The sequence below is a fragment of the Prionailurus viverrinus genome, chromosome X (assembly GCF_022837055.1).
Source record: "Prionailurus viverrinus isolate Anna chromosome X, UM_Priviv_1.0, whole genome shotgun sequence".
In the NCBI taxonomy this organism is placed as follows: domain Eukaryota; kingdom Metazoa; phylum Chordata; class Mammalia; order Carnivora; family Felidae; genus Prionailurus; species Prionailurus viverrinus.
In genome coordinates, this window is record NC_062579.1 from 55,656,023 (window position 1) to 55,683,721 (window position 27,699).

A 27,699-nucleotide genomic window follows, 5' to 3' on the forward strand; every position below is an offset into this window, starting at 1 on the left:
CCTGCTTGGAATTCTTTCTCTTTTCCCTTTCTCTTTCTCTCTCTCTCTCTCTCTCCTCCCTCCCTTTCTCCCCCCTCCCTCCCCCTCTTCACTCACTCTCTCTCAATAATAAATATTTTTAAAAAAATAAAAATGTAAAAAAATGGTTAAGATTTGTGCATTTCACTGTATGTAAATTTCACCTCAAAAACACACTTCTATATTAACCTGTCATTAATACTATTTATGGTGAAGTAATTAGGGAGAAGTATGCTGATGATTACCATTTACTTTGAAATGCATCAAGGATTTTAAGGGCATTCATTACATTGAGTGAAAAAAGTCAATCTCTAAAGGTTTCACACCTCATGATTCTACCTCAAAATGACAAAATTAAAGATGAAAACAGAATTAACAGTTGCCAGGGGTTAAGAATACAGTTAAGCAAGTGGGTGTCTGAGTGGCTCAGTCCGCTGAGCTTCCAACTTCAGCTCAGGACATGCTCTCACAGCTCAGGAGTTTGAGCCCTGCATCCGGCTCTGTGCTGACAGCTCAGAGCCTGGAGCCTGCTTCAGATTCTGTGTCTCCCTCTCTCTCTGCCCCTCCCCCTCTCATGCTCTGCCTCTCTCTGTCTCAGAAATAAACAAATATTAAAAAAAATTTTTTTAATTTTTAAAAAAAGAATATGGTTAAGCAAGGTGATGTGCATAAGGGGTAGCAAAAGGGAACCTTGTGGCAATGAACAGTTCAGTATCTTGACTATGGTAATGGTTATACAAAACTACACAAGTGATAACAATTGCAGAGAACTGTACTTACATATACATAAACACACAAACAAATCAGTGCATGAAAAACTGGTTAAACCACAATAAATCTTCAGTTTTCTGATTTTGACATTGTACTACAGTTAAATAAGATGTCACCGCTGGGGAAAACTGAATGGAGGGTATCATTCAAGACCTCCGTGTCCATTTTTTTTTTTTTTTGCAATTTCCTGTGAATTTATAATTCATTCAAAATGAACAGTTAAAAAGACAAAAAATTAGGTATATTGATGGATACATATAAGGATATATAAATAAATATGTGATAATATGAACATAGTACAATGTTAATGACAGAAGCTTTTCTGTATATTTAAATTTGCTTCATAATAAAAGATAGGGACAAAATGTTACAGAAAAAAATCCATAAAGAACACAGACAACTATAGGTTCAGGATAGAAATATGCTAAACATAGAAAGGCAAAAATAAATCTTAGAATACCCTAGCAAACTCATAATCAATACCTCAAACAGACCACTCTTCAAATGAAATATTACTAGTAATATTACTGTTGTTCCTCTACTACACCTTTCAAAATTTGACATATCCTTCAAAGTTGAGTTCAAATTTTACCTGTTCAAAGTCTTTCTCTAATATTTAGATTAAATGGCCCAACTGCTATTTATCACACAGCCCCATTTTAGTTTTATATGTTTCTTGTGGTAGTTTTTAAAATAATGATTTATCTATGTCTATCTAATTCATTGGACTGCAATCTCCTAGGACCATGTTCTTCATTTTGGTTGCTCATGCCCCTGCCATTCTCAAGCCCCAATTTTTCTAATGAACTATTACACCTCATTATAGGATACCCACATATGGCTGAATAAACTGGAATCATGTAAATATACAGGAGCAGGAGAGGCATTTTAAGAGTTCAAAAATATTGTTCCCTTAAGTTGGACATATTAGGAAACTACACCATGTTTATATACGCATAAACAAATTAAAAAGGAATGTCACTTATCATTGGCTCACAACCAAACTTATCTTGAAAAACAGTACTTTTTATAGTGCTTATTTTCAATGCCCTTCATAATCTTTTCTGCTTAAGATTTTTACAAAGTCCAATTTCTAAATGTATTAATTTCCAAGCAAAATTATCTTCTTCATCTAAAGTAATCAGTTCCAAGAAATATCCAGGGTAAAGAAACTCCAAACAAGGCTTATTCCACCAAATAGCTGAGAGAGACTGGCATCTCCTGAAGAGCTCAATTCTCAAGGCTTCTATGGATATGTACTAGCACACTAGTACTTGAAAACAAAGTTACACGGAACACAATGATCACAATGGAACAAAATGATCTATACAAGTGCTCAGGTAAGGAATTATGGGGGTATGCACCCTATGAATATTTGCCATACATTGCCATCTCTTCTTAAGATCAAATGAATACAGGGGCGCCTGGGTGGCGCAGTCGGTTAAGCGTCCGACTTCAGCCAGGTCACGATCTCGCGGTCCGTGGGTTCGAGCCCCGCATCGGGCTCTGGGCTGATGGCTCAGAGCCTGGAGCCTGTTTCCGATTCTGTGTCTCCCTCTCTCTCTGCCCCTCCCCCGTTCACGCTCTGTCTCTCTCTGTCCCAAAAATAAATAAAAAACGTTGAAAAAAAATTAAAAAAAAAAAGATCAAATGAATACATATTACTTATATATGTATTAGTTTTAAACATGAGAGGTATATCATAAAACTCTCTTATAAGTGTCAGATCAAGTTAGATTTGGGGAGATGAAAATTAGCAATTGAAATCAAACATGCTGATTTCACTGGGAAGCTGATTAATCATGGAAACCAATTTTCCAAATTTTAAGATTAACTCAATAGTCTACAATTAGCCAATGAGAATATCCCATGTAACTACTCACAATTTATTATTCTTATACTCTAATCCTTAATAAGAGTTTTCCCAATTAACCTGATAAAACATTGATATGACATCAAAGTAACTATTAGATTGTAATATGAATACAAACAATATCTTAAACTACCATATAGTTGACCCTTGAATAACACAGGTTTAAACCGCACAGGTCCACATATAACTGCATTTTTTACACGACAGTACTATAATTGTATTTTCGATTAACATTTCCTTTTATCTAGTTTACTGTAAGAATATAGTATATACAACATAGAAAATATGTGTTAATCAACTATTGGTGTTTTTGGTAAGGCTTCCAGTCAACATTAGGCTATTAGAGGAATTAGTTTTTAAGGAAATTATTTTTTCCTAAACTAAAAAATTAGTTTTTGAGGAATCAAAAGTTACACATGGATTTCTGCCTGAAAAGGGGGTCAAGGGGGTCAGCATCGCTAACCCTTACATTTTTCAAGGGTCAACCATAATTTTAAAATCAAAAAGCTCTCAATGTAAGTTTTGAAAATTGTTGCCTAAGTTCGTCTGGCAGCAAAACTTGATCTAAACTGTTCAGTCCTTAAACTATGAATGTTCAGATGTTCTGCAGCAGAAATACTAATTTGCTCATGGGAGTGTTGCCTCACATGCAACTAGGGCTATAACATAATATATGCTAACTAATCTACATAATCTTTCTAAAAATCTAAAAGTTGAAAACGCTAAAACACACTGGGCCCAACAATTTCAGGGACAGCAGACTTGTAGTTAAAGCCATACGGGCAAACATCCATATAGGTATCTGACAACGCAAAGCATTAAACTGAATATGCAATGAAAATCACACTTGGTTTCCAAATCAACTCATCAGATAAGCACTATATACAAGAAATTGGAAGTTTTATTAAAAGGCAATATTCATGTCAATTGCACAAATTCCAATTGGGATAAATGTAAAATCCTAACTTAAGGATTCAAAGGAAAATTTTAAACACTCTGCCTGTGCTGGAAACATAGTTATACCTGAAATCTCCTCAGTAAGATTTTAAAATAAAATTCATGTGGACTCCTGGGTAAGATGATGGAGTAGGAGGATCTCAAGCTCTCTTCATCTTATGGTTACGTCTACATAACACCCACATCAGAGTAAACAAAAAAGAAAATGAACTGAAGACTGGTAAAACAGACTTGCCACAGCTAAATGTAGAGAAAAGGCCACAACCAAAAGGGCAGAAAGGGCAAACATATGATGTGGAGCCAAAGAGAACCTTGGGTCTTTCAGCAGAAGGGAGGGATGCCATGCAGGCACAGCAGGAAGAAGAGCAGACCCCAACCCAGGCATCCCAAGCATGGTAAGCAACCTTATTGATAAGAATGTGGTAATTTTAGGGGACTTTAATACTCCACTTACTACAATGGACAGATCATCTAGACACAGGATCAATAAAGAAACAAGGGCCCTGAATGAGACATTGGATCACATGGTCTTGACAGATATATTCAGAACTCTGCATCCCAAAGCAAAAGAATATACTTTCTTCTCGAGTGCACATGGAACATTCTACAAGATAGATCACATACTCGGTCACAAAACAGCCCTTCGTAAGTATAAAAGAACTGAGATCATACCATGCATACTTTTAGACCACAATGCTATGAAACTTGAAATCAACCACAGGAAAAAGTCTGGAAAACCTCCAAAAGCATGGAGGTTAAAGAACACCCTACTAAAGAATGAATGGGTCAACAAGGCAATTAGAGAAGAAATTTAAAAATATGTGGAAACAAATGAAGATGAAAATACAACAACCCAAACGCTTTGGGCTGCAGCAAAGGCAGGCCTGAGAGGAAAATACATTGCAATCCAAGCCTATCTCAAGAAACAAGAAAAATCCCAAATACAAAATCTAACAGCACACCTAAGGAAATAGAAGCAGAATAGCAAATACACCCCAAACCCAGCAGAAGAAGAGAAATAATAAAGAGCAGAGCAGAAATAAACAAAATAAAATCTAAAAAAACTGTAGAGCAGATCAATGAGACCAAGAGTGGGGTTTTAAAACAAAATGGTTAAACCTCTAGCCAGGCTTCTCAAAAGGAAAAGGGAGATGACCCAAATAGATAAAATCATGAATGAAAATGCAATTATGACAAGCAATCCCTCAGAAATACAAGCCATCTTCAGGGAATACTATGAAAAACTATATGCCAACAAACTGGACAACCTGGAAGAAATGGACAAATTCCTCAGCACCCACACACTTCTAAAACTCAAACAGGAAGAAATAGAAAACTTGAACAGACCCATAACCAGTGAATAAATTGAATCAGTTATCAAAAATCTCCCAACAAATTAAGAGTCCAGGACCAGATGGCTTCCCTGGGGAATTCTACCAGACATTTAAAGCAGAGATAATACCTATCCTTCTCAAGTTGTTCCAAAAAAAAGAAACAGAAGGAAAACTTCCAGACTCATTCTATGAAGCCAGCATTATTTTGACTCCTAAACCAGACAGAGACCCAGGAAAAAAAAAAGAGAACTACAGGCCAATATCCCTGATGAATATGGATGCAAAAATCCTCAATAATACTAGCAAATCGCATTCAACAGCATATAAAAAGAATTACTCACCACCATCAAGTGGAATTCATTCCTGGGCTGCAGGGCTAGTTCAACATTCACAAATCAATCAATGTTATACATCACATTAATAAAAGGAAAGAAAAGAACCATATGATCCTGTCAATCGATGCAGAAAAAGCATTTGACAAAATTCAGCATCCTTTCTTAATAAAAACCCTTGAGAAAGTTGGGATAGAAGGAACATACTTAAACATCATCAAAGCCATGTATGAAAAGCCCACAGCTAATATCATCCTCAATGGGGAAAAACTGAGAGCTTTCTCCCTGAGATCAGGAACACGACAGGGATATCCACTCTCACCGTTGTTTAACATAGTGTTGGAAGTGCTAGCATCAGTAAGCAGACAAGAAAAAGAAATCAGAGGCATCAAAATTGGCAAAGATGAAGTCAAGCTTTCGCTTTTTGCAGATAACATGATATTATACATGGAAAACCTGATAAACTCCACCAAAAGTCTGCTAGAACTGATACATGAATTCAGCAAAGTTGCAGGATACAAAATCAATGTACAGAAATCAGTTGCATTCTTATACACTAATAATGAAGCAACAGAAAGACAAATAAAGAAACTGATCCCATTCACAACTGCACCAAGAAGCATAAAATACCTAGGAATAAACCTAACCAAAGATGTACAAGATCTGTATGCTGAAAAATATAGAAAGGTTATGAAAGAAATTGAAGGAGATATAAAGAAATGGAAAAACATTCCATGCTCATGGATTGGAAGAATCAATATTGTTAAAATGTCAATACTACCCAAAGCTATCTACACATTCAATGCAATCCAAGCAAAATTGCACCAACATTCTTCTCGAAGCTAGAACAAGCAATCCTAAAATTGATATGGAACCACAAAAGGCCCCGAATAGCCAAAGGAATTTTGAAGAAGAAGACCAAAGCAGGAGGCATCACAATCCCAGACTTTAGCCTCTACTACAAAGCTGTCATCATCAAGATAGCATGATATTGGCACAAATACAGACACATAGACCAATGGAATAGAATAGAGACTCCAGAATTGGACCCACAAGAGCATGGCCAACTAATCTTTGACAAAGCAGGAAAGAATATACAATGGAAAAAAAGACAGTCTCTTTAACAAATGGTGCTGGGAGAACTGGAAGCAACATGCAGAAGGTTGAAACTAGACCACTTTCTCATACCATTCACAAAAACAAACTCAAAATGGATGAAGGACCTGAATGTGAGACAGGAAACCATCAAAACCCTAGAGGAGAAAGCAGGAAAAAACCTCTCTGACCTCAGCCGCAGCAATTTCTTACTTGACACATCCCCAAAGGCAAGGGAATTAAAAGCAAAAATGAACTACTGGGATCTCGTGAAGATAAAAAGCTTCTGCACAGCAAAGGAAACAATCAACAAAACTAAAAGGCAACCAACGGAATAGGAAAAGATATTTGCAAATGACATATCGGACAAAGGGCTAGTATCCAAAATCTATAAAGAGCTCACCAAACTCCACACCCGAAAAACAAACAACCCAGTGAAGCAATGGGCAGAAAACATGAATAGACACTTCTCTAAAGAAGACATCCAGATGGCCAACAAGCACATGAAAAGAGGCTCAAGGTTGCTCCTCATCAGGGAAATACAAATTAAAACCACACTCAGATGCCACCTCACACCAGTCAGAGTGACTAAAATGAACAAATCAGGAGACTACAGATGGTGGTGAGGATGTGGAGAAACGGGAACCCTCTTGCACTGTTGGTAGGAATGCAAACTGGTGCAGCTGCTCTGGAAAACAGTGTGGAGGTTCCTCAAAAAATTAAAAATAGACCTACCCTATGACCCAGCAATAGCACTGCTAGGAATTTACCCAAGGAATTCAGGAGTGCTGATGCATAGGGGCACTTGTACCCCAATGTTTATAGCAGCACTTTCAACAATAGCCAAATTATGGAAAGAGCCTAAATATCCATCAACTGATGAATGGATAAAGAAATTGTGGTTTATATACACAATGGAATACTACATGGCAATGAGAAAGAATGAAATATGGCCTTTTATAGCAACATGGATGGAACTGGAGAGTGTTATGCTAAGTGAAATAAGTCATACAGAAAAAGACAGATACTATGTGTTTTCACTCTTATGTGGATCCTGAGAACCTGAACAGAAGACCATGGAGGAGGGGAAGGAAAAAAAAAGTTAGAGAGGGAGGGAGCCAAACCATAAAAGACTATTAAAAACTGAGAACAATCTGAGGGTTGATCGGGGGTGGGAGTGAGGGGAGGGTAGGTGATGGGTATTGAGGAGGGCACCTGTTGGGATAAGCACTGGGTGTTGTATAGAAACCAATCTGACAATAAATTTCATATTAAAAAACAATGAAAACCAGAAGGACCTAACATCCTGAGTACTTACAATCAGTGGGGCTTCACACACAAAATTTTAAAAATGAGCAGGTTCAACTCTGGAAGAACCATGGGGTGACAGGAAATTGAGTCCCTGTCCTTAAAGAGATGTCACAACAAACAACCCCACTGAGATACAGCATAAAAGCAGCAGAGTGAAAAATGCCTAGGGTATATGGGAAGGAGGTTTCTTTATTAACCCCTGAGCATGTGCTGGAAGGGCAGGGATCTCTGGGAGACTTCTGCATGAACAAAAAGCTAGCACGAGTCATTCTCCTCCCAGCCTACATACACATATACCCCGCCCTCAGCCTAGATACACATACACCTGAGGGAACCAGCACAGCACCCACACTCTCCACATACCTTTGGTAACAGCATGTCCCAACCCACCATTTCTTCTTTGGATTTGCCCCTCCACACCAGTCTTGCCTTTGGACAGGAGTTTTATCAGGTGGCTGCAAAACACCCCTCACAGGGGACTGGCGTGGACCTTGCTGGCACCATACACACCCCACCCCCACGTTCTTCTGCGGACTGCCCCTGCCAACACATCTTTGGAGGGAGACCAACCAAAGCAGTGGCACAAGCCTGGCAGTGTGCTAGCAGCCCCAACAGTGGCCAGTACCACTCCAAAGTAACTCCTTCCTGGAGGCACAGGGAAATATAAGCATACACAAGAGTCTAACTGCAGCCTTAGCAGTGGGCCTACCAACAAAAGTTTCTAAAGAGACAACACAGGGAGAACACCCTGCAGTTCCAAGCTATGGCATCTCTGTCAAATGGCTGGTCTGACTCAACTCAAGCCCAAGGCAAACAGCAGACTGGACCATAACACAGTAACCAAACCCTGCCCACCAGAGGCAAAAAGAGCCATTGGAGATGACTGGACTTAAGGCAAATGAGGCTCAGCCATAAAATTAGGGCACACTCTACACACACACACACAGGAGACATTCCAGAAGTGCCAGGTTCTGGTGAACAGGGGACACTGCCCTACCAAGCACTATAGGACCAGTTCTTCATAACACCACTAGTTACAAAAGCAAGAGACACAGCTGACATTCCTAACACATAGAAAAAGACACAGAGAATTAGACAAAATCAGGAAAAAAAGGAGTCTTTCCCAAATTAAAGAACATGACAAAATAACAGCAAGAGAGCTAAACAAAACAGAGATAAGTAATATGCCAAAGAGAGAGGATTTAAATTTAAAGTAATGGTGACAAAAATACTCACTGGAATTAAGAAGAGAGGAGGACCTCCGTGAGATGCTCAACAAAGAGGTAGAACACACAAACAAGAACCAGAAATGAGGACCTCAATAAGTAAAATTGAATACATACTAGATGGAATAAATAGAACAGAGAAAGTAGAAGAACAAATCAGTGACCCGGAAGATAGAGTAATGGAAAGCAATCAAGTTGAACAAAAAGGAGGAAAAAAAAATAAAAACTAAAAATACACTTAGGGAACTCACTAACACAATCAAGCGCAGTAATAAGCACATTATAAGGATCCCAGAAATATAAAAGAAAAAGGGGCAGAAAATTTACTTGAAGAAATAATAGCTAAAAACTTCCTGAATCTGGGGAAAGAAACATACATCCAGTTTCAGGAGCAGGAGGCACAAAGAACCCCTAACAAAATCAACTGAAGGAGATCTATACCAAGACACATAGTAATTAAAATAGAAAATGTAGGGATAAAGAGAGAATTTTAAAAGGAACAGGAGAAAAGAAAACAGGTACATTCAAGGGAAATCTCCTAAGTATATAACCAGATTTTTCAGAAGAAACTTTGCAGGCCAGAAGGGACGGGCATGTATATTCAAAGTGCTGAAGAAAAACAAAACTGCGACCAAGAATACTCTCTCCAGTGGGGTGCCTGGGTGGCTCAGTCAGTTGAGCATCTGACCTCAGCTAAGGTCATGATCTCACAGTTCGTGAGTTCGAGCCCCACTTAGGGTTCCACACTGACAGTGCGGAGCCTGCTTGGGATATTCTTTCTTTCTCTCTCTCTCTCTCTCTCTCTCTCTCTCTCTCTCTCTCCCCTCCCCCACTTATGCTTTTTCTCTTTCTCTCAAAAATATACAAACTATTAAATAAATAAATAAATAAATGAATGAATGAATGAATAAATAAATAGAATACTGTCTCCAGCAAGACTATCATTCAGAACAGAAGAAAAGAGAAAGTTTCCTAGACAAATAAAGTTAAAGATATTCATCATGGCTAAACCAGCTGTGCAAGAAATATTAGAGGGGATTCTCAGCGTGGCTCAGTCAGTTAAGCATCTGACTTCAGCTCAGGTCATGATCCTGTGGTTCATGAGTTCAAGCCCCACATCGGGCTCTGTGCTGACAGCTAAGAGCCTGGAGCCTGGTTCAGATTCTGTGTCTCCCTCTCTCTCTGTCCTTCCCCCCTCCCCCCCGTTCATACCCTGTCTCTCTCAAAAATATATAAACATTTTTAAAAAACTTAAAATGAGGGGGAATTCTCTGTGTGGAAAGATAAGACCATAATTAGTAGTAAGAAAAGTAGGTAGCACTAAAGCAGTAAAATTAAGTATATCAATAAAAAACTGCAAAGGGATTCATAAAAAAAAGGATGTACAGTAGGACACCATATATCTAAAACATGGGGAGAAAAGAGGGAGTAAAAATTTAGTGCTCTTAGAATGGATTCAAACTTAAGCAACCATTAACTTAATATGGACTGCTATAGGGGCGCCTGGGTGGCTCAGTTGATTGGGCATCCGACTTCAGCTCAGGTCACCATCTCGCGGTCCGTGGGTTCGAGCCCCGCGTCGGGCTCTGGGCTGATGGCTCAGACCCTGGAGCCTGCTTCCGATTCTGTGTCTCCCTCTCTCTCTGCCCCTCCCCCGTTCATGCTCTGTCTCTCTCTGTCTCAAAAATAAATAAACGTTAAAAAATTTTAAAAAATAATAATAATATGGACTGCTATATGCAGAAGATGCTATATATAAATCTAATGATAACCACAAATAAAAAACCACTAATAGATATGCAAAACACTAGAGAAAAGAATCCAAGCACATCACTAATGAAAGTCAGCAAAAGATGAGAGAAGAGAGCAAGAGAAGGAACAGATAAAAACTACAAAAACAACCACAAAAGAAGTAACAGAATGGTAATAATGCCTATCAATAATTACTTTGAAAGTAAATGTACTAAATGCTCCAACCAAAACACACAGCATGACTGAATGATAACAAAGCAAGACCCATCTATATGCTGCCTATAAGAAATGCATTTCTGACTTAAAGATACATGCAGATTGAAAGTGAAGAGATAGAAAAACATTTATCATACAAATAGATGTAAAAGAAAGCCAGGTAGCAATACTTATATCAGCAAAAACAGACTTTAAAACAAAGATTGTAACAAGAGACAAAGAAGAATACTACATATAATTATAAATACTACGATCCAAAAAGAAGGCATAACAACTGTAAATGTTTATGAATCCAACATGAGAGCATCCAAAAACATAAAGGAGTTAATAACAAACATAAAGAAAGCAATCAATCATAACACAATAATAGCAGAGTACTTCGACTCCCCACTTACATCAATGGATACTCATTCACACAGAAATCAACACAGAACCAGTCCTTTGAAGGACAGTTTGGACTAGATGGATCTAACAGATATATTCAGAACATTCCATCCTAAAACAGCACAATACAATCTTGTTCATGTGAACATGGAACACTCTCCAGACTAGATCACAGATTAGGCCACAAAAGTCTTCAACAAATCCAACAAGATCAAAGTCATACCATGCGTCTTTTCTGACCATAACGCTATGAAACTAGAAATCAACCTCAAGAAAAAATCTGCAAGAACACAAATACATGGAGGTTAAATAACACACTACTAAATGAATGGGTCAATCAAGATACCAGAGAGAAAAATTTTTTAAAAATGCATGGAGACAAATGAAAATGAAAACAAAATGTTGAAAATCTCTGGCATGTAGCAAAAGTTATTCTAAGAGGGAAGTTTATAACAATACAGACCTACTTTAAGAAACAAGAAAAATCTCAAATAAATTTAAAAAAAACATTAAACCTAAAGAAGCTACAAAAAGAACAAATGAAACACAAAACCAGTAAAAGAAAAAATAATAAAGATTTGAGCAGAAATAAACAAAAACAATAGTTAAAAAAAACAATGGATCAATGAAACCAGAAGCTGATTCTTTTAAAAGATCAACAAAACTGATAAACCTTTATCAGACACACCAAAAAAAATGAGAGAGGACTCAAACAAAATAAAAAATTAAAGAGGAGAAATAATGGACACCACAGAAATTGAAAGGATAATAAGAGATTATGAAAGATTATATGCTAACAATTGAACAAATTAGAGGAAATGGATACATTTCTGAGAACATACAACTTCCCAAAACTCCATTGTGAAGAAATTGAACATTTGAACAGAACAACTGCCAGCAATGAAATTGAATCAGAGAATAAAAATCTCCCAGCAAACAAAAATCCAGGACCGGATGGCTTCACAGATGAAATCTAAATATTTTAAGAAGTTAATACCAGTTCTTCTCAAATTATTCCAAAACAATAGAAGACAAAGAATAATAACCTCCAAATTTGTACTATGAGGCCAGCATTACCCTGATACAAAAATCAAAGACACCACTAAAAGAAAACTACAGGCTAATACCGCTGAAGAACATAGATGCAGAATTCCTCAACAAAATACTAGCAAAACGAATCCAACAATACTTTTAAAGAAACCATTCATCGCGATCAGGTAGGATTTATTCCTGGACTGCAAGATGGTTCAATATTTTCAAATCAACAATCTTATGTCACATCAATAAGAGAAAGGATAAGAAACACACGATCATTGCAATAGATGCAGAAAAAGCTTCCGACAAAGTATAACATCCATTCATGATAACAACTCTCAAAAAAGCAGGTAGAAGGAACATACCACAACACAATAATGGCCATATATGAAAACCTCACAGTTAATGTCATAATGGTGAAAACTAAGAGCTTTTCCCTTAAGGTCAGAAACAACACAAGGATGTTCACTCTCACCACTTTTATTCAACATAGTACTGGAAGCCCTAGCCACAGCAATCAGACAACAAAAACAAATGAAAGGCATCTAAATTTGTAAGGAAGAAATCAAACTCTCACTATTTGCAGAATTTATATATATATATATATATATATATAAAACATCCTAAAGACTCCACCAAAAAACTACTAGAATTGACATAAATTCAATAAGGTTGCATGATACAAAATCAATGTACAGAAATCCATTGCATTTCTATACCCTAATAATGTAGCAGAAATACAAATTAAGAAAACTGTCCCAATGTACCAAAACTAATAAAATACCTAGAAATGAAGTTAACCAAGGAGGTGAAAGAACTGTATTCTGAAAACTACACAACTTTGATGAAAGAAATTGAAGAGGACACAAACAAATGGAAAGATATTCCATGCTCATGGACTAGGAGAATAAATACTGCTAAAAGCCCATACTACCCAAAGCAATCTACACATTTAATGCAACACCTATCAAAATACCAACATTTTTCACAGAACTAGAACAAACAATCCTAAAATTATATGAGACCACGAAAGACCCCAAACAGCCAAAGCAATCTTGAAAAAGAAAATCAGGGGCGCCTGGGTGGCTCAGTCTGTTGAGCGCCCAACTTCAGCTCAGGTCATGATCTCACAGCTCGTGGGTTCGAGCACCATATTGGGCTCTGTGCTGACAGCTCAGAGCCTGGAGCCTAATTCAGATTCTGTGTCTCCCTCTCTCTCTGCCCCTCCCCTGTTCACGCTCTGTATCTCTCTCTCCCCTCAAAAATAAATAAAACATTAAAAAAAATTTTTTTAAGGAAAGAAAAAGATAAATTGTGGGGTATCGCAATCCCAGATTTAAGATATATTTACAAAGCCATAGTAATCAAGAACAGTATGGTACTGGCACAGAAATAAACACATAGGTCAATAGAATAGGATAGAAAACCCAGAATTATATTCAAGATTATGTGGTCAATTAATTATCAACAAAATTAATTTACTCAACAGAGGCAAGAATATGTAATAGGAAAAAGACAATCTCTTCAAGAAATGGTGCTGAAAAAACTGGATGGAAACATGCAAAAGAATGAAACTGGACCACTTTCTTACACCATAAAAATAAATTCAAAATGGATTAAAAAACTAAAATGTGAGACCTGAAACTATAAAAATCCTAGAAGAGGTATACCTGGGTGGTTCATCTGGTTAAGTGACCGACTTCACTTCAGGTCGTAATCTCATGATTCGTGGGTTCTAGCCCCATGTAGGACTTTGTGCTAACAGCGCAGAGCCTGGAGCCTGCTTTGGACTCTGTGTCTCCCTCTCTCTGCTCCTCCCCCACTCATGCTCTGGCTCTGTCTCTGTCTCTGTCTCTCTCTCTCTCTCTCTCTCTCAAAAATAAAATAAGGGGCGCCTGGGTGGCTCAGTCGGTTAGGCATCCAACTTCAGCTCAGTTCATGATCTTGCAGCTCATAAGCTCAAGCCCTGTGTCAGGCTTTATGCTGACAGCTCAGAGCCTGGAGCCTGCTTTGAGTTTTGTTTTTCCCTCTCTCTGCCCCTCCCTCGCTCATACTCGCACTCTCTTTCTCTCTTAAAAATACATATTAAGGGGCGCCTGGGTGGCGCAGTCGGTTAAGCGTCCGACTTCAGCCAGGTCACGATCTCGCGGTCCGTGAGTTCGAGCCCCGCGTCAGGCTCTGGGCTGATGGCTCGGAGCCTGGAGCCTGTTTCCGATTCTGTGTCTCCCTCTCTCTCTGCCCCTCCCCCGTTCATGCTCTGTCTCTCTCTGTCCCAAAAATAAATAAAAAACGTTGAAAAAAAAATACATATTAAGAAATTTGGGGGAGGCGCCTGGGTGGCTCAGTCAGTTGAGTGTCTAACTTCAGCTCAGGTCATAGTCTTGCAGTTCGTGGGTTTGAGCCCCACGTTGGGCTCTGTGCTAATAAACAGCTCAGAGCCTGGAGCCTGCTTCAGATTCTGTGTGTGTGTGTGTGTGTGTGTGTGTGTGTGTGTGTGTGTCTTCCCCTCCCCTGATCGTGCTCTGCCTCTGTCTCTCAAAAATAAATAAATGTTAAAAAAAATCTTCAAAAAAAAATTTTTTTATAAAAAAAATAAAACATTTTTTAAAATTTTAAAAAAAACTCCTGAAGACAGCACAGGCCGTAATTTCTCTGACATCTGCCATAGCAACATTTTTCTAGATATGCCTTCTGAGGCAAGGGGGAAAAAAGCAAAAAATAAACTATTAGGACTACATCAAAATAAAAAAAATAAAATGCTTCTGCACAGCAAAGAAAACAATCAACAAAACTACAAAACAACCTACTGAATGGGAGACAGCATTTGCAAATGACATATCTGATAAAGGGTTAGCATCCAAAATATATAAAAAACTTATACAACTCAACATCAAAAAAACCCCACAAATAATCCAATTAAAAAAGGGCAGAATGCATAAACAGACATTTTTCCAAGGAAGACCTACAGATGGCCAATACACACACAAGAAAAGATGCTCAACATCATTTATCATCAGGGAAATGCAAATCAAAACCACAATGAGATATCTCCTCACACCTGTCAGAATGACTGAAATCAGTAACTCAAGAAATAAAAAGTGTTGGTTCAGGATGCGGAGAAAAAGGAATCCTCATGCACTGTTGGTGAGAATGTAAACTGGTGCAGCCACTGTGGAACAGTATGGACATTCCTCAAAAAATTAAAAATAGAATTACCATAAGATCCAGTAATTCTACTACTATTTATCCAAAGAATACAAAAATATTATTTCAGGAAGATACGTTTATTGCAGCATTATTTACAATAGCTAAATTATAGAAGCAACTCAAGTGTCCAATGATAGATGAATGGTTAAAGATGTGGTATGTATATATACAATGGAATATTACTTGGGCCATAAAAAAGAATTTTTGCCATGTTCAACAACATGGATGGATCAAGCAAGTATAATGCTAAGTAAAATAAGTCAGAGAAAGACAAATACTTTATAATTTCTCTCATATGTAGAATTAAGAAACAAAACCAATCAACAAAGGAAAAAGACAAACACAACACACTCTTTAACTACAGGGAACAAACTGATGGTTACCAGAGGGGAGGTAGGTGGGGGAATGGATGAAATAGGTGAAGGGGATTAAGAGTACATTTATCATGATGAGCATGGAGCAACGTATAGAGTTGTTGAGTCACTGTATTGTACGCCTGAAAGTAATATGACACTGTATTTTAAGCATAAGCTGGAATTGAAATATAAATAAATTTTTTAAATGAATAAATAAATTTGTTTAACATGTCCCTGGTTAACTGCCAGGTTTATGGATTAAAAAAAAAAAAAAAGGCAATGCAAGTGACATGTGTATTTATTATACAACTGTTTTTTAAGAACTGCAATAATGATAGAAATTATTTTCACAATTCTATTTGGGGGGGGGGGTATCACTAACAGGTTAACCCAAATCCTAATTGTCCTAGTTCTCTATCTCCTCAGAGAAAGATAATTCATCTATTTTTTGGATTTTTCTTGTGTTATAGTTATAAACAGAAACATCTGTTCATGTGATTAGTAAAAAATTGACAAGTATCAGTAATGGGTTTAATGAAGTAAATTTAAAGTTTTCAGAGAATTTCACTGGACACAAAGTTAATCTACCCAATTTAAAAAGCCATATGCAGGGGCACCTGGCTGGCTAAGTTGGAAAAGCATACAACTCTTGATCTTAGGGTTTTGAGTTCAAGCCCTGTGTTGGGTGTAGAGATTACATAAAAAATCATATACATGGCAAAGCAGTTAAAACTTTCACACACTATCTCCATTACATGAATATATACCTACAGAACTATTGGCACAGGTCTGATTTTCCTTCATGAACTACTTTTTACTACTCCAGAACACTGATAAAGAAATTTTGTCATCTACCCAACAAACCTGGTATACCTGATACAGAATACTAATGATATTTGGCATACCTTCCAATGATGCCATAAAAATAAATGAAGGAAGGCTTTCGAGTAAATCTTCAAAGAATTTTTAAAGGGGCTTTTCCTAAACAGTAACCTTGCATTTGATTGGCTTCAGGGAAAATTAAACAATGTGGTTATTCATGAGGGTAAAATCATAAATTATAAATTTATTTATTTTTTGCATACCTGAAGATTGGCAAAATCCAGTATGTGAAGACAGCACTAAATTTTCGGTCACAGGCTTAATTTTCTGTTCATCACTGCTCCCCTCACCTACAGAATTCTGGTCATCTCCTATATCAGAAGATGATGAACTAATGTCAGCTTGCTTCCTTTTAGTGCTTGTTCTCAGGGAGTTTCTCATTTTCTCCTTGACACTGACTGCCTTCTTTTTAGCTGAAGTTCTCTGTTTCTTCAGCTTTTTATTGTCTTCAGAACTTTCCTCACCATCAGAAGATGATGAGCCACTATGTACTTCCTTGGTATTTCTCTTTGAATTTAAATTTCTTCTTTCCTTCAGTTCTATTCTTTTCAGTCTCTTATCAGAAGAATCACAACCATCTTCTTTCATGGAATATTTCTCAGTATCAGATGATGAACAATCTCGTCTCTTCGTTGAACTCTTTTCAGGCAGGTTGCACCTTTTCTTCACTCTACTGGATACTCCATTCTTACTTTTTTTATCTTCTGAAGAATCACAACTATCTCTTTTCCACTGTAATTTCTCAGCCTTATCAGATAATTCATCCTTCTTTTCAGAAGTTTTATCTTTTATTTGTTTTCTTTTCTTTTCCCCATAAGTTGTGTCATTCTTATTTTGTTTTATTCCTTTAGGAAAACGAGAAATTTCTTCTCCCTCAGGTAATTTCTCAGTGCTATCAGATGATGATTCATACTGTTGTTCCATCTTAATTACATTTTTCTTCAAATCTGTAATTTTCTTTTCTTTTACTTCAGTTCCCTTTTTGCTCAGCTTTTTATCATCTTCAGAGGATTCGTCACTTTGCTCTTTCTTTGGGAACTTCTCAGCAATGTCCAGTAATCCAGTCTGTACTCTCTTACCCATTTTGGTTTTCAAATGCTTACTCCTTTCTTTAGTTTCAGCAACCTTTTTGTCTTCTGGAGAATTAAAACTCTCCTCTTTCCCTGAAGGCAACTTAGCACCATCAGAAGAAACACCTGACTGCTGCTTTTTAGACATTCGATCTCTTAAGTCCATGATGGTCTTGTCTTTATCAACTGTGCCTTCTGCTGAAGAGAAATTCTCTCTCTCTTGTTTCCTTTCAGCATCATCAGATGATCCTTCTTGTGCAATCTTCAAACTTTTCTGCCCTTGATTATCCATTCCTTTTTTCCTGTGTGTTTCATCTTCAGAAGAATCATAATCTTCTTTATTTGGAACTCTTTTTTTGGTTGTTTTGGTAGCCCCAATTTTACTCATGCTCTTTATCTCTTTCTCTAATTCTGAGTCATAATTGGAAGATTCAGACTGGTTTTGTCGTTTCTTTTTAGAAATTATAGACCTTTTAGCTGATTTGCCTTTCTTAATATCATAATCTGAGCCAGAAGTAGAACTTTTTCGTTTCCTTTTTCCTTTATCATCTTTCCTTGTTTGAGTCTTTAAATCATATAAAGTCTTCTCATGGTTTGTATGAGTTTCATTAATATCAGTATCTGAAGAAGAACTGTGACTCATCCTGGATACCTCTTTCAGGATTGCTAACATTTCATCAGAATCGGAATTCTGATCCACAATCTCTGACTGCTTAGATTTAGGCAATTTATTAGGTTTAGGATTATCTACAGCACTGTCAGAAGAATTCCGCTTATCCTTTTTTCTCATTGGAACGGATAGTTTTTGTTTCTCCTTAACTGTTTCATTACTTTCTTCATCTGAATTAGATGTTGCAGGATTGGTTTCTGTCTGTCGCCTCAAGGGTGTAGTCTTCACACGTGGGGATCTTCGAAGATCAGATTCTTCTGAAATTAATGGAACTTCACTTTCAAACAAATGCTCATTATCATTCTTTTCCTCTCCAAGTCCACAGTTCTCTGGCTTGGTGTTCAGACTAGAACTTTTACAGCCATCTTTATCTTGTGGAACTTCCTGACAATCAGCACCTTTAATTGGCGAATTAGAAAGGGAAACAGGGGTGAGTTTAACATATAATTCTTTTGTTACTTTAGCTGTAGTTTTTGACTTAATACCTCCTCTGTTGTCTTTTGAAGTAATACTTAATTTTACAGAAGAATTCTCCAATTCTTGCTCTGTTCCACTATTGCCATCTCCCTGATTATCTGCTGAACTCTGAACTTCCATAGCTGTCTCAAGATTCTCAAAAATGTCTTCTGGAACTGAGGAAGGAACAGACACAATATCCATATCCAAATCTTCAGAAGTGTTAGTAGGTTCATACTGAGGTTCTTCTTTTTTATCAGATTTCTTATGTTCACCACTGGCACTTTTATTTGCTCTTTGTTCCTGTACTACAATACTCTGATCCATGTGCTCACTATCTACCTGCTTTCTTGACAGTTTAGCTTCTGATTTTGAAAAATCTTTCCTTTCCAAAGCACAGGGTTTTTCTCCCTTTCGTACTTTTGTTTCAGATTTAGCATCTATGACTTTATGCTCTTTGGTATTTTTCTCTTTGTTTACAGCATCCAAAGCTTGAATCTCTAAATTCAAATCTTCTTCTAATGCAAGATGAGCTTTCTTGATATCAGCCAACACAGATTTAAAAGCCTTAAGCTGACGTAACTTTGTAGCAGAACTGATTTCTGAATTATCTGCTGCCTGCTTCAAAAACTTAACATAACTGGAGTTCATGTTAGCTGTGGTCTCAATCAGTTTTTTTGCCTTCTTAACCATCTCTTTAGGCACAATTAGTGCTGAATAAGAGTAGGTTACAGTACCAGAACATGAATCATCTAATTTCTTTTCTTCTCCATTACAATTTGAATTATTTTTCTTTGGAGAAAATCTGGGTGTATGGTCATATACTTTATTACTCTTTTCATTGTCAACTTTTATCTTCTTTTTATTTTGTTGCAACAATTGTTCTAAATTTTCAAATACACTATTACATGCAGTAACCAAGTCCAACAAAGGTTCTGGGTGACAAATGTAGCAATACCACTGATTGTTTTCATCCATTATTGTAGAGAGCTCCTTTCGACCAAGGTTGCGCAAAATGCATTTCTTACAGAAAGCATTATGGCAAAAGTCGCAACAAATCAAGTTTCCACCTTCTGCACACCACCTGAAATTATTAAAATATTAAAATGTCATTCCCAGGGGCACCTGGTGGCTCAGTCAGTTAAGCCTCTGACTCTTGATTTCACCTCAGGTCATGATTCTGGGGTCATGGGATCAAGCCCTGCATTGGGCTCTGTGCTGAGCATGGAGCCTCCTTAAGGTTCTGTCTCTTTCTCCCTCTGCCCCTCTCCCCAGCTCATGCTCTCTTTCTCTCTCTTTCTCTCTCTCTCTCTCTCTCTCTAAAAATAAAAAAATAAAAAGTAAATATTATTCTCAAATTGCTCTCACTTTAAATTTTTTCATTATTAAAGCAACTTAGGGGTGCCTGGGTGGTTTAGTGGTTACACGTCCAACTTCAGCTCACGTCATGATCTCACAGCTTGTGGGTTCGAGCCCGGCATCGGGCTCTGTGTGGACAGCTCAGAGCCTGGAGCCTGCCTCATATCCTGTGTCTCCCTCTTTCCCTGCCCCTCTCCTGCTCACACTCTGTCTCTCTCTCTCTCTCTCTCTCTCTCTCTCTCTCTCTCTCAAAAATAAATAAACATTAAAAAAATTTAAAGCAACTTAAAATTTCATGCCAGGAATTTTAATAGTAAAGTTATTTGGATCATCTGCCTATTCTTTATTGGAAACTTAAAAGAGACATAAACTGAAGGTTTTGTGGAAAAAAATAACCTTCCATTAGATACATCAATGATGATACTATAAAAAATGGATCTAATAACATACTATGTAAGAATTTCCCCCAAAAAAGTAGACAGTACTGAATTTTAGCTCATCATGATTTATTACCTACCTACATTGTTCATCCATTCCATCAGAGTCACGGCTAATATCATCACTCATGTAATATTTAAAGCAATTCTATTAAAAGAAAAGGGGAAGGGGAAATTTTAAATTCAAAATGAATAACATTCATAATGGACAAAAACTTTATTTTTAAGTCATTAAAAAAAAGTAAAGGGAGTGTGTGTGTGTGTGTTTTAGAGAATAAAAGCAAAAACACTGCACTGCCAAATGCTGGGGTAGTATTCTAATATTTCCAGACATAGAAATATCTCAAGAAAATTAATTCCTTGAAATAGATTTCCATATCATCGAGTACCACTATTCCTTATATAAAATTTATAGAAGATTTTGGTAAAGCAAATTTCTGATCCCATACAACTAGCTACTAAACCTCTACATAAAAATGCATTAGATGTTGCTGCTACTTAATGAATTTAATAGTCTTCATATATCAACAGTTACTATGTATACAGCTAAGCAACATTATCGTACATTAAGCTACATTCCCTTTAAATCTCAAGCCCTTATTATGGAAGACAGGAGGTATTACACCCAATTTGAGAGAAAAGGCTAAGATTCATTATCATTAATACGTAAATAAATTTTCTAAAGTCATACAACTAGTTAAGAGCCAATGCTGGTATTCAAGTCCAAGTCCCACGGACTTTAAATTCCTTTTCACTAAGACTGGAAAAAGGTTAGGTTCCATGCCCAGTGTTGAAAAGTACTGATTACTGAATTGGGCTAGGCTCAACAGACTGGTCCTTGGAAAAACATCAATTATATATATAAGAGAAAGGAAATGCACATTACAAATCCAGGAATATAAAATTCAGTTACCACATTTGAAAACTAGAAGCTAAAACATGTCCCATAAATAGGCTCCTGGCTAAACTGAATTCAAAGAATGGAGTGACACAAATTAGTAAAGGAGAAAGTAAATTTAGTCCATTTAAGTAGGTGTATATCAACAATTCAAATAATGAATGATCCAGAATTGGAATTCTGAGGAAAATCTGGTCTGCCCCTGCATTTCAAGGAGGCATTTTGTTGGGACACTAACACAGAATTAATCTTAGCAATAATGAGTTAGGGAAACCATAACCTTAATATTATAGATACTTAAAATTAACTCCAAGGTATTACTAATAAAAGAATATACACAGAATGTTAAAACTGTCTTCAACACATATGAAGCATTTTTAATTCTATTATCTTGTGACAAAACCTTGTCCCATGTAGAAAGCTTAGATTTGGTTAACCCGAATTAATAGGTTATAAAACACATGTGTACACACATAAACTCTTCAGATTTGCCAACACACCATGCTCCCCTTCACCTATCAGTCTTTGAATACCATGTTGCCTCTGCTTAGAATATGCTGAACCAATCCCACTGCACCAGGCTAATTCGTATTTATATTCCAGATATCAGCTTATATCATTCTCCATTATAAAGTCCCCCTACCCAACTCCAAATTACACAGGCTTCTGGTGTGTTCCCATAGTACATAGTATTCCCCCTATCGTGTCACTTATTCGGCTTTTTGGTCTGTCTGTCTTCTCCACTACAGTTTAAGTCCTCCAAAGACAGAGACCATTTCCATCTTCTTCATCAATGTGAACCAAAAGTCTAACATATAGTAAGCATTCAAATATTTGTGGAATGAATTATAAACAGATGATTACATACCTTACAAATAAGTACTTGCAGTGAAGGATGTCTATAAATGGAATCTTTTTGAAAATGATTGACCTGCTGTCCACAAGCTGTGCAGCTCACAATCCCATGAAGCCCATCTTCTAGGAGAAAGGAGTGACCATTATTCACACATACACACACACATAAAAAAAGATATTTACTTTAGTCAGCATTGTGCTACTTTTACATTGGAAATTAAATACTTCAGAATCCTTAGAAAAGTGACATTTTGGCCACAAAAGGTAATAATTTTATGGACTTACTAAAACATGACAACCTTAGCAAATTCTAGAACTAGAAATACTAATCTGTTTCCTTTAGATGCAAATCTTATTTCCCACAACAACTTGATAAAAACTCCGTAAGAGAAGTTCTAAAAATAGGGATCAAGAGCTCTTTTTCATTTTGCTATTGCTTTGCAAATAAATTAATTATCAGTTCTTAATGAACAGGGAAGCAAGTGATATACATGTAAGTCTTTTGTAACCTTATACTTAAGTTAGATATGCCATTAATTTTTTATCCTTAAAATAAAAATATCTGTATAGACTCTTCCAGTATAGTGTGTGAAAACCTGACAATTTTAAATTACCAATTTCTTTCCTCAGATTACTTCAATACCATCCCCATCTCCCTCAGATTACTTCACTATAATTCCCATTAACCTGCCTTCCATGTCAATTTCACTATCCACTCCATATCAGCATGGTCTATTTCCAAATAAGGACAAATAAGACTTGCACGTATATCTATCTTGGCAGCAAAACCCGAGAAAGACAGTGTTTGCAGGAAAACAGACTGAAGATAACCTAACATGACAAAGAGGAAACCTCTTCTGCCTTACTCTTGTCCCTAATTCTGCCTTGAGCAGTGTTTCACAATCTAAGCTGAACATCAGAATCCTCTCTGAAAAAACTTTTTAAAAGCAGAGACAGCCATTACACCCCTAAACCTCTGAGAATCTCCTGGACATTTTTTTTTTTAGTTTTATTGATGGTTCTGATGTGCAACCAAGACCTTGATACAAGTAACATGGTAGATTAGGATTCTAAACAGGCCAATAAAAACGCCTGCATTCACAAATAAAAAGATGATTAGAAGAATAATAAACTATCTCTATATCTAAATAAAAGACAAAACAACACATATATTTCTCACCTTTTAATATTCTATTTTGGTTTTTTTCTTACTCTTTATGTGCAAGACACCATGGACCCAAACATTATCACAAATATTCTTATTTGCAGAAGTTAAAAAAGTTTAAACAAGTTTTAAGGGCACCATCATACTTTTCCAGACAATATAGAAAATTTGAAGACTCACTATGTAAGTTGCTAATATTTTATTTTAAATCAAACTGTCCTACATCAGTGTTTGATCTTGAGGATTCATTCTGTATTTGTTTTAGTAGAAACAAATACACAGTGTACTTAATTTCAAATAATGATTGAATTCAGATACACTAACAAAAGCTAGAATATGAATATTCATCCAATGTTAACATAATAAATATTAAACATCTTCTATGTGCTTTTTGCACGTATATCACTCAATAATCAAAACTCAGTGATCCTTTGGAGAATCTCTCCCACATGTGCACAAAGAATCATATACACAATATTCATTGCAGCACTATTTAGGAAATTAGAAAACTTTGAAAATAAAAAAATTCCATTTGGGATATGGATAATGGTTTACTCATATAACAAAATTTTATACAGCAGTGGAAAATAAAAAATTAGATGTACGTTTTACTGATATGGCACACTTCAAAAACAATGCTGAATGTGAAATGGTGCAAAAGAAAATAGAGGACACTATTTTGTATATTTTTAAATGAAAAATAAATGCTTTGTGAATAAACATCTATAGGAAAAATACAAAAACATGCATGAAAATAATACGCATATGAATAGAAACTTCAGAATAATCATTATTAGAGGGGTGGGAGGAGGAGGAGGAAATAGAGGAGTAGGACTGAACCAGTATTTCATTTAAGGGAGATGTGAACCAAATACTGAATAATGGTCAAAGGTTACTTTTTGTACTTGTTTCTATATGCATATATTTTAAACTTTTATTTTTAGTTGTGAAATATCTTAATGGTTATAACATAGTGTAGAAATGGAAAAGAGGCATTTTCATTTCTGGGCTCAATACATTTTAATAGATTTAAATAAAACAAAATTCTATAAAACATTAATTAAAAACCTGAAGATGACACAAAGAAATGGAAAAACATTCCATGCTAATGGATTGGAAGAACAAATATTGTTAAAATGTCTATACTACTCAAAGCAATCTACAGATTTAATGCAATCTCTATCAAAATACCACCAGCATTTTCACACACTAGAAGAATTCAAAAATTTGTATGGAACCACAAAAGACCCTGAATAGCCAAAGCAATCTTGAAAAAGAAAAGCAAAGCTGAAGGTATCACAATTCCACACTTAAGTCATATTACAAAGTTGTAGTAATCAAAAGAGCATGGTACTGGCACAAAAACAGACACATAATACATCAATAGAACAGAACAGAAAACCCAGAAATAAATCCGTAATTATATGGTCAATTAATCTTTGACAAAGCAAGAAAGAATATCCAGTAGAAAAAAAGTCTCTTCAACAAATGGTGCTGGGAAAACTGGACATCTATATGCAAAGAATTAAACTGGACCACTTTCTTTCACCACACACAAAACAAACTAGTTGGCTCAGCCAGTGAAGTATGCAACTCTTCATCTCAGGGTTGTGAGTTCCAGCCCTTTGTTGGGTACAAAGCTTACTTAAAAATAAAATCTTTAACAAAAAAAAAATCCTAGAAGAGAGCACAGGTACTAATGTCTCTTGACATGAGCTGTCACAACATTTTTCGAGATATGTCTCCTGAGGCAAGGGAAATAAAAGCAAAAACAAACAAACAAACAAAACTATTGGGACTACATCAAAATAAAAAGCTTCTGCACAGCAAAGGAAACAATCAACAAAACTAAAAGACAACCTACAGAATGGGAGAAGATATTTGCAAATGACATAACCAATAAAGGGTTATTATCTAAAATATATAAAGAACTTCTAAAACTCAACACTCAAAAAAAAAATAATCTATTTAAAAAATGGGCATAGGTCATGAACAGACATTTTTCCAAAGATGTTCAACAGACACATGATCCAGATTTCAACAGACACATGAAAAGACATTCAACATCACTCAGGGAAATGCAAATCATAATAAATACAATGAGCTATCATCTCACATCTGTCAGAATGGTTAAAATCAAAAACACAAGAAAAAAAGTGTTGACAAGGATGCAGAGAAAAAGGAACCCTCTTGCACTGTTGGTGGGAATGCAAACTGGTGCACCCACTGTGGAAAACAGTATGGAAATTCATCAAAAGTTAAAAATAGAACTACCCTACGATCTAGTAATCACACTATTGGGTATTTACCCCCAAAATACAAAAAAAAAAAAAAATCACCCACTAATTCGAAGAGACACATGTACCCCTGTTTATAGAAGCATAATTTAAAATAGCCAAATTATGTAAGCAGCCCAAGTTTCCACTGATGGATGAATGGATAAAGAAGATATGGTATATATACATAATGGAATGTTACTCAGCCATAAAAAAGAATGAAATCTTGCCATTTGCAATGACATGGATAGAGCTAGAAAGTATGATGCTAGACAAAGTAAGTCAGAGAAAAACAAATACCATATGATTTCACCCATATGAAGAATTTAAGAGAAAAAAAATGAGCAAAAGAAAGAGAGAGAGAGAAACCAAGAAACAGACTCTTAGCTATAGAGAACAAACTAATGGTTACCAGAGGGGAGGTAGGTGCAAGGATTCATAAAATAGGTGATAGGGATTAAGGAGTATACTGGTCATGATAAGCACTGGGTGATGTATGAAACTGTTGAAACACTATATTGTATACCCGAAACTAAAATAACACTGTATGTTAACTATACTGGAATGTGAAATAAAATAAAAAGAAATAAAAAGAAAAGAACAAAATTATTGTGCCAGATAGAAAAATCAGATGTAAAATAAACTTTCTAACAAAATGGGGGAAAGGATGTCAAAATAGGCTATGGTATTTTTTTAAGTGTCTCCTGAAATGGTCCATATAGCTATATCTTTAGGTTTAATTTTGTTTCCAACCAATGTAAGATTACTTTATAAACAGTTTACTTTCTTGATCATTTCCTAAATTAGGCTTCAATTATAGAATTAACTTTCCTAGGAAGTTTGAATATTAACTAGCAATTCAGTACCTAAGATCACTAGTTTATTCATACACGTGCATACTAGTAAACACAGTTAAATTTCCCATGTGACTTCTGACAGCTTAAAGATGTAGCAAATGATTAAGACAAAAATTAACATGAGAGCTTTAGGTGCTACTATATGGCTATAAACATACATATTTCATTAACATGATATAAACATTACTACACAGAACACTCAATAAAATGTTCCAGAAACATACCAGCTCAGACCAAACACCAGCAGCACTGTGAAGTGGCATTAAGTACACCCTCCCCAACAACTATGGTTCTTTTTTCATTCTCCTTTTGGTCCTTACACACATTCTAGACACTGACTGCTCCAGAGTCCTTCCCAAAAGACACCACTTAGATATTAATTTTGACACAATGCAGTACACGTAGTTATCTGTCCTCTAGACTCTTGCTACTGATCCCTACATCAATCACCTTCTACTTGCTGATTCTTGTTTTAAGAAAACTATTTAGGGGCGCCTGGGTGGCTCAGTCGGTTAAGCATCCGACTTTGCTCCGGTCTTGATCTCACGGTTCATGGGTTCGAGCCCCGCGTCGGGCTCTGTGCTGAGAGCTCAGAGCCTGGAGCCTGCTTTGGATTCTGTGTCTCCCTCTCTCTCTGCCCCTCCCCTGCTCGCTCTCTCTCTCTCTCTCAAAAAATAAATAAACATTAAAAAAAAATTTTTTTTAAAGAAAACTATTTAGCTTTGGTGAGCTCTGTTGCTGCAATGACAGTTTCCCTACTATGAACTACATTCTCAATAAATCTTCCACACGCTTGAAAGGAGCAGAACACCCCCTTGTGGACAGAAGACTAAACAACATTCCCTTGATTTTCTCCAACAACCTAATGAATTATTTAATCTGACAAAATATATAACAAATACAGATA

The 27,699-nt window shown here is 36.3% G+C and overlaps 1 protein-coding gene across 12 annotated transcripts in view; it reads right to left on the reverse strand.

Moving 5' to 3' along the window:
• The window catches only part of ATRX (ATRX chromatin remodeler), a 327,458-nt gene that overhangs the window by 206,221 nt on the left and 93,538 nt on the right, over positions 1 to 27,699 (reverse strand). For 10 of the 12 annotated variants that reach the window (XM_047843355.1, XM_047843349.1, XM_047843345.1 and 7 more), the window contains 3 exons: positions 22,508 to 22,617; positions 20,822 to 20,889; positions 16,953 to 20,029 (listed from right to left, as the gene is read on the reverse strand). In XM_047843355.1, the coding sequence (XP_047699311.1) occupies positions 16,953 to 20,029; positions 20,822 to 20,889; positions 22,508 to 22,617 (3,255 nt within the window). The remainder of the gene's footprint in view (positions 1 to 16,952; positions 20,030 to 20,821; positions 20,890 to 22,507; positions 22,618 to 27,699) is intronic. The other 2 variants (XM_047843351.1, XM_047843348.1) reach the window with 1 other exon arrangement.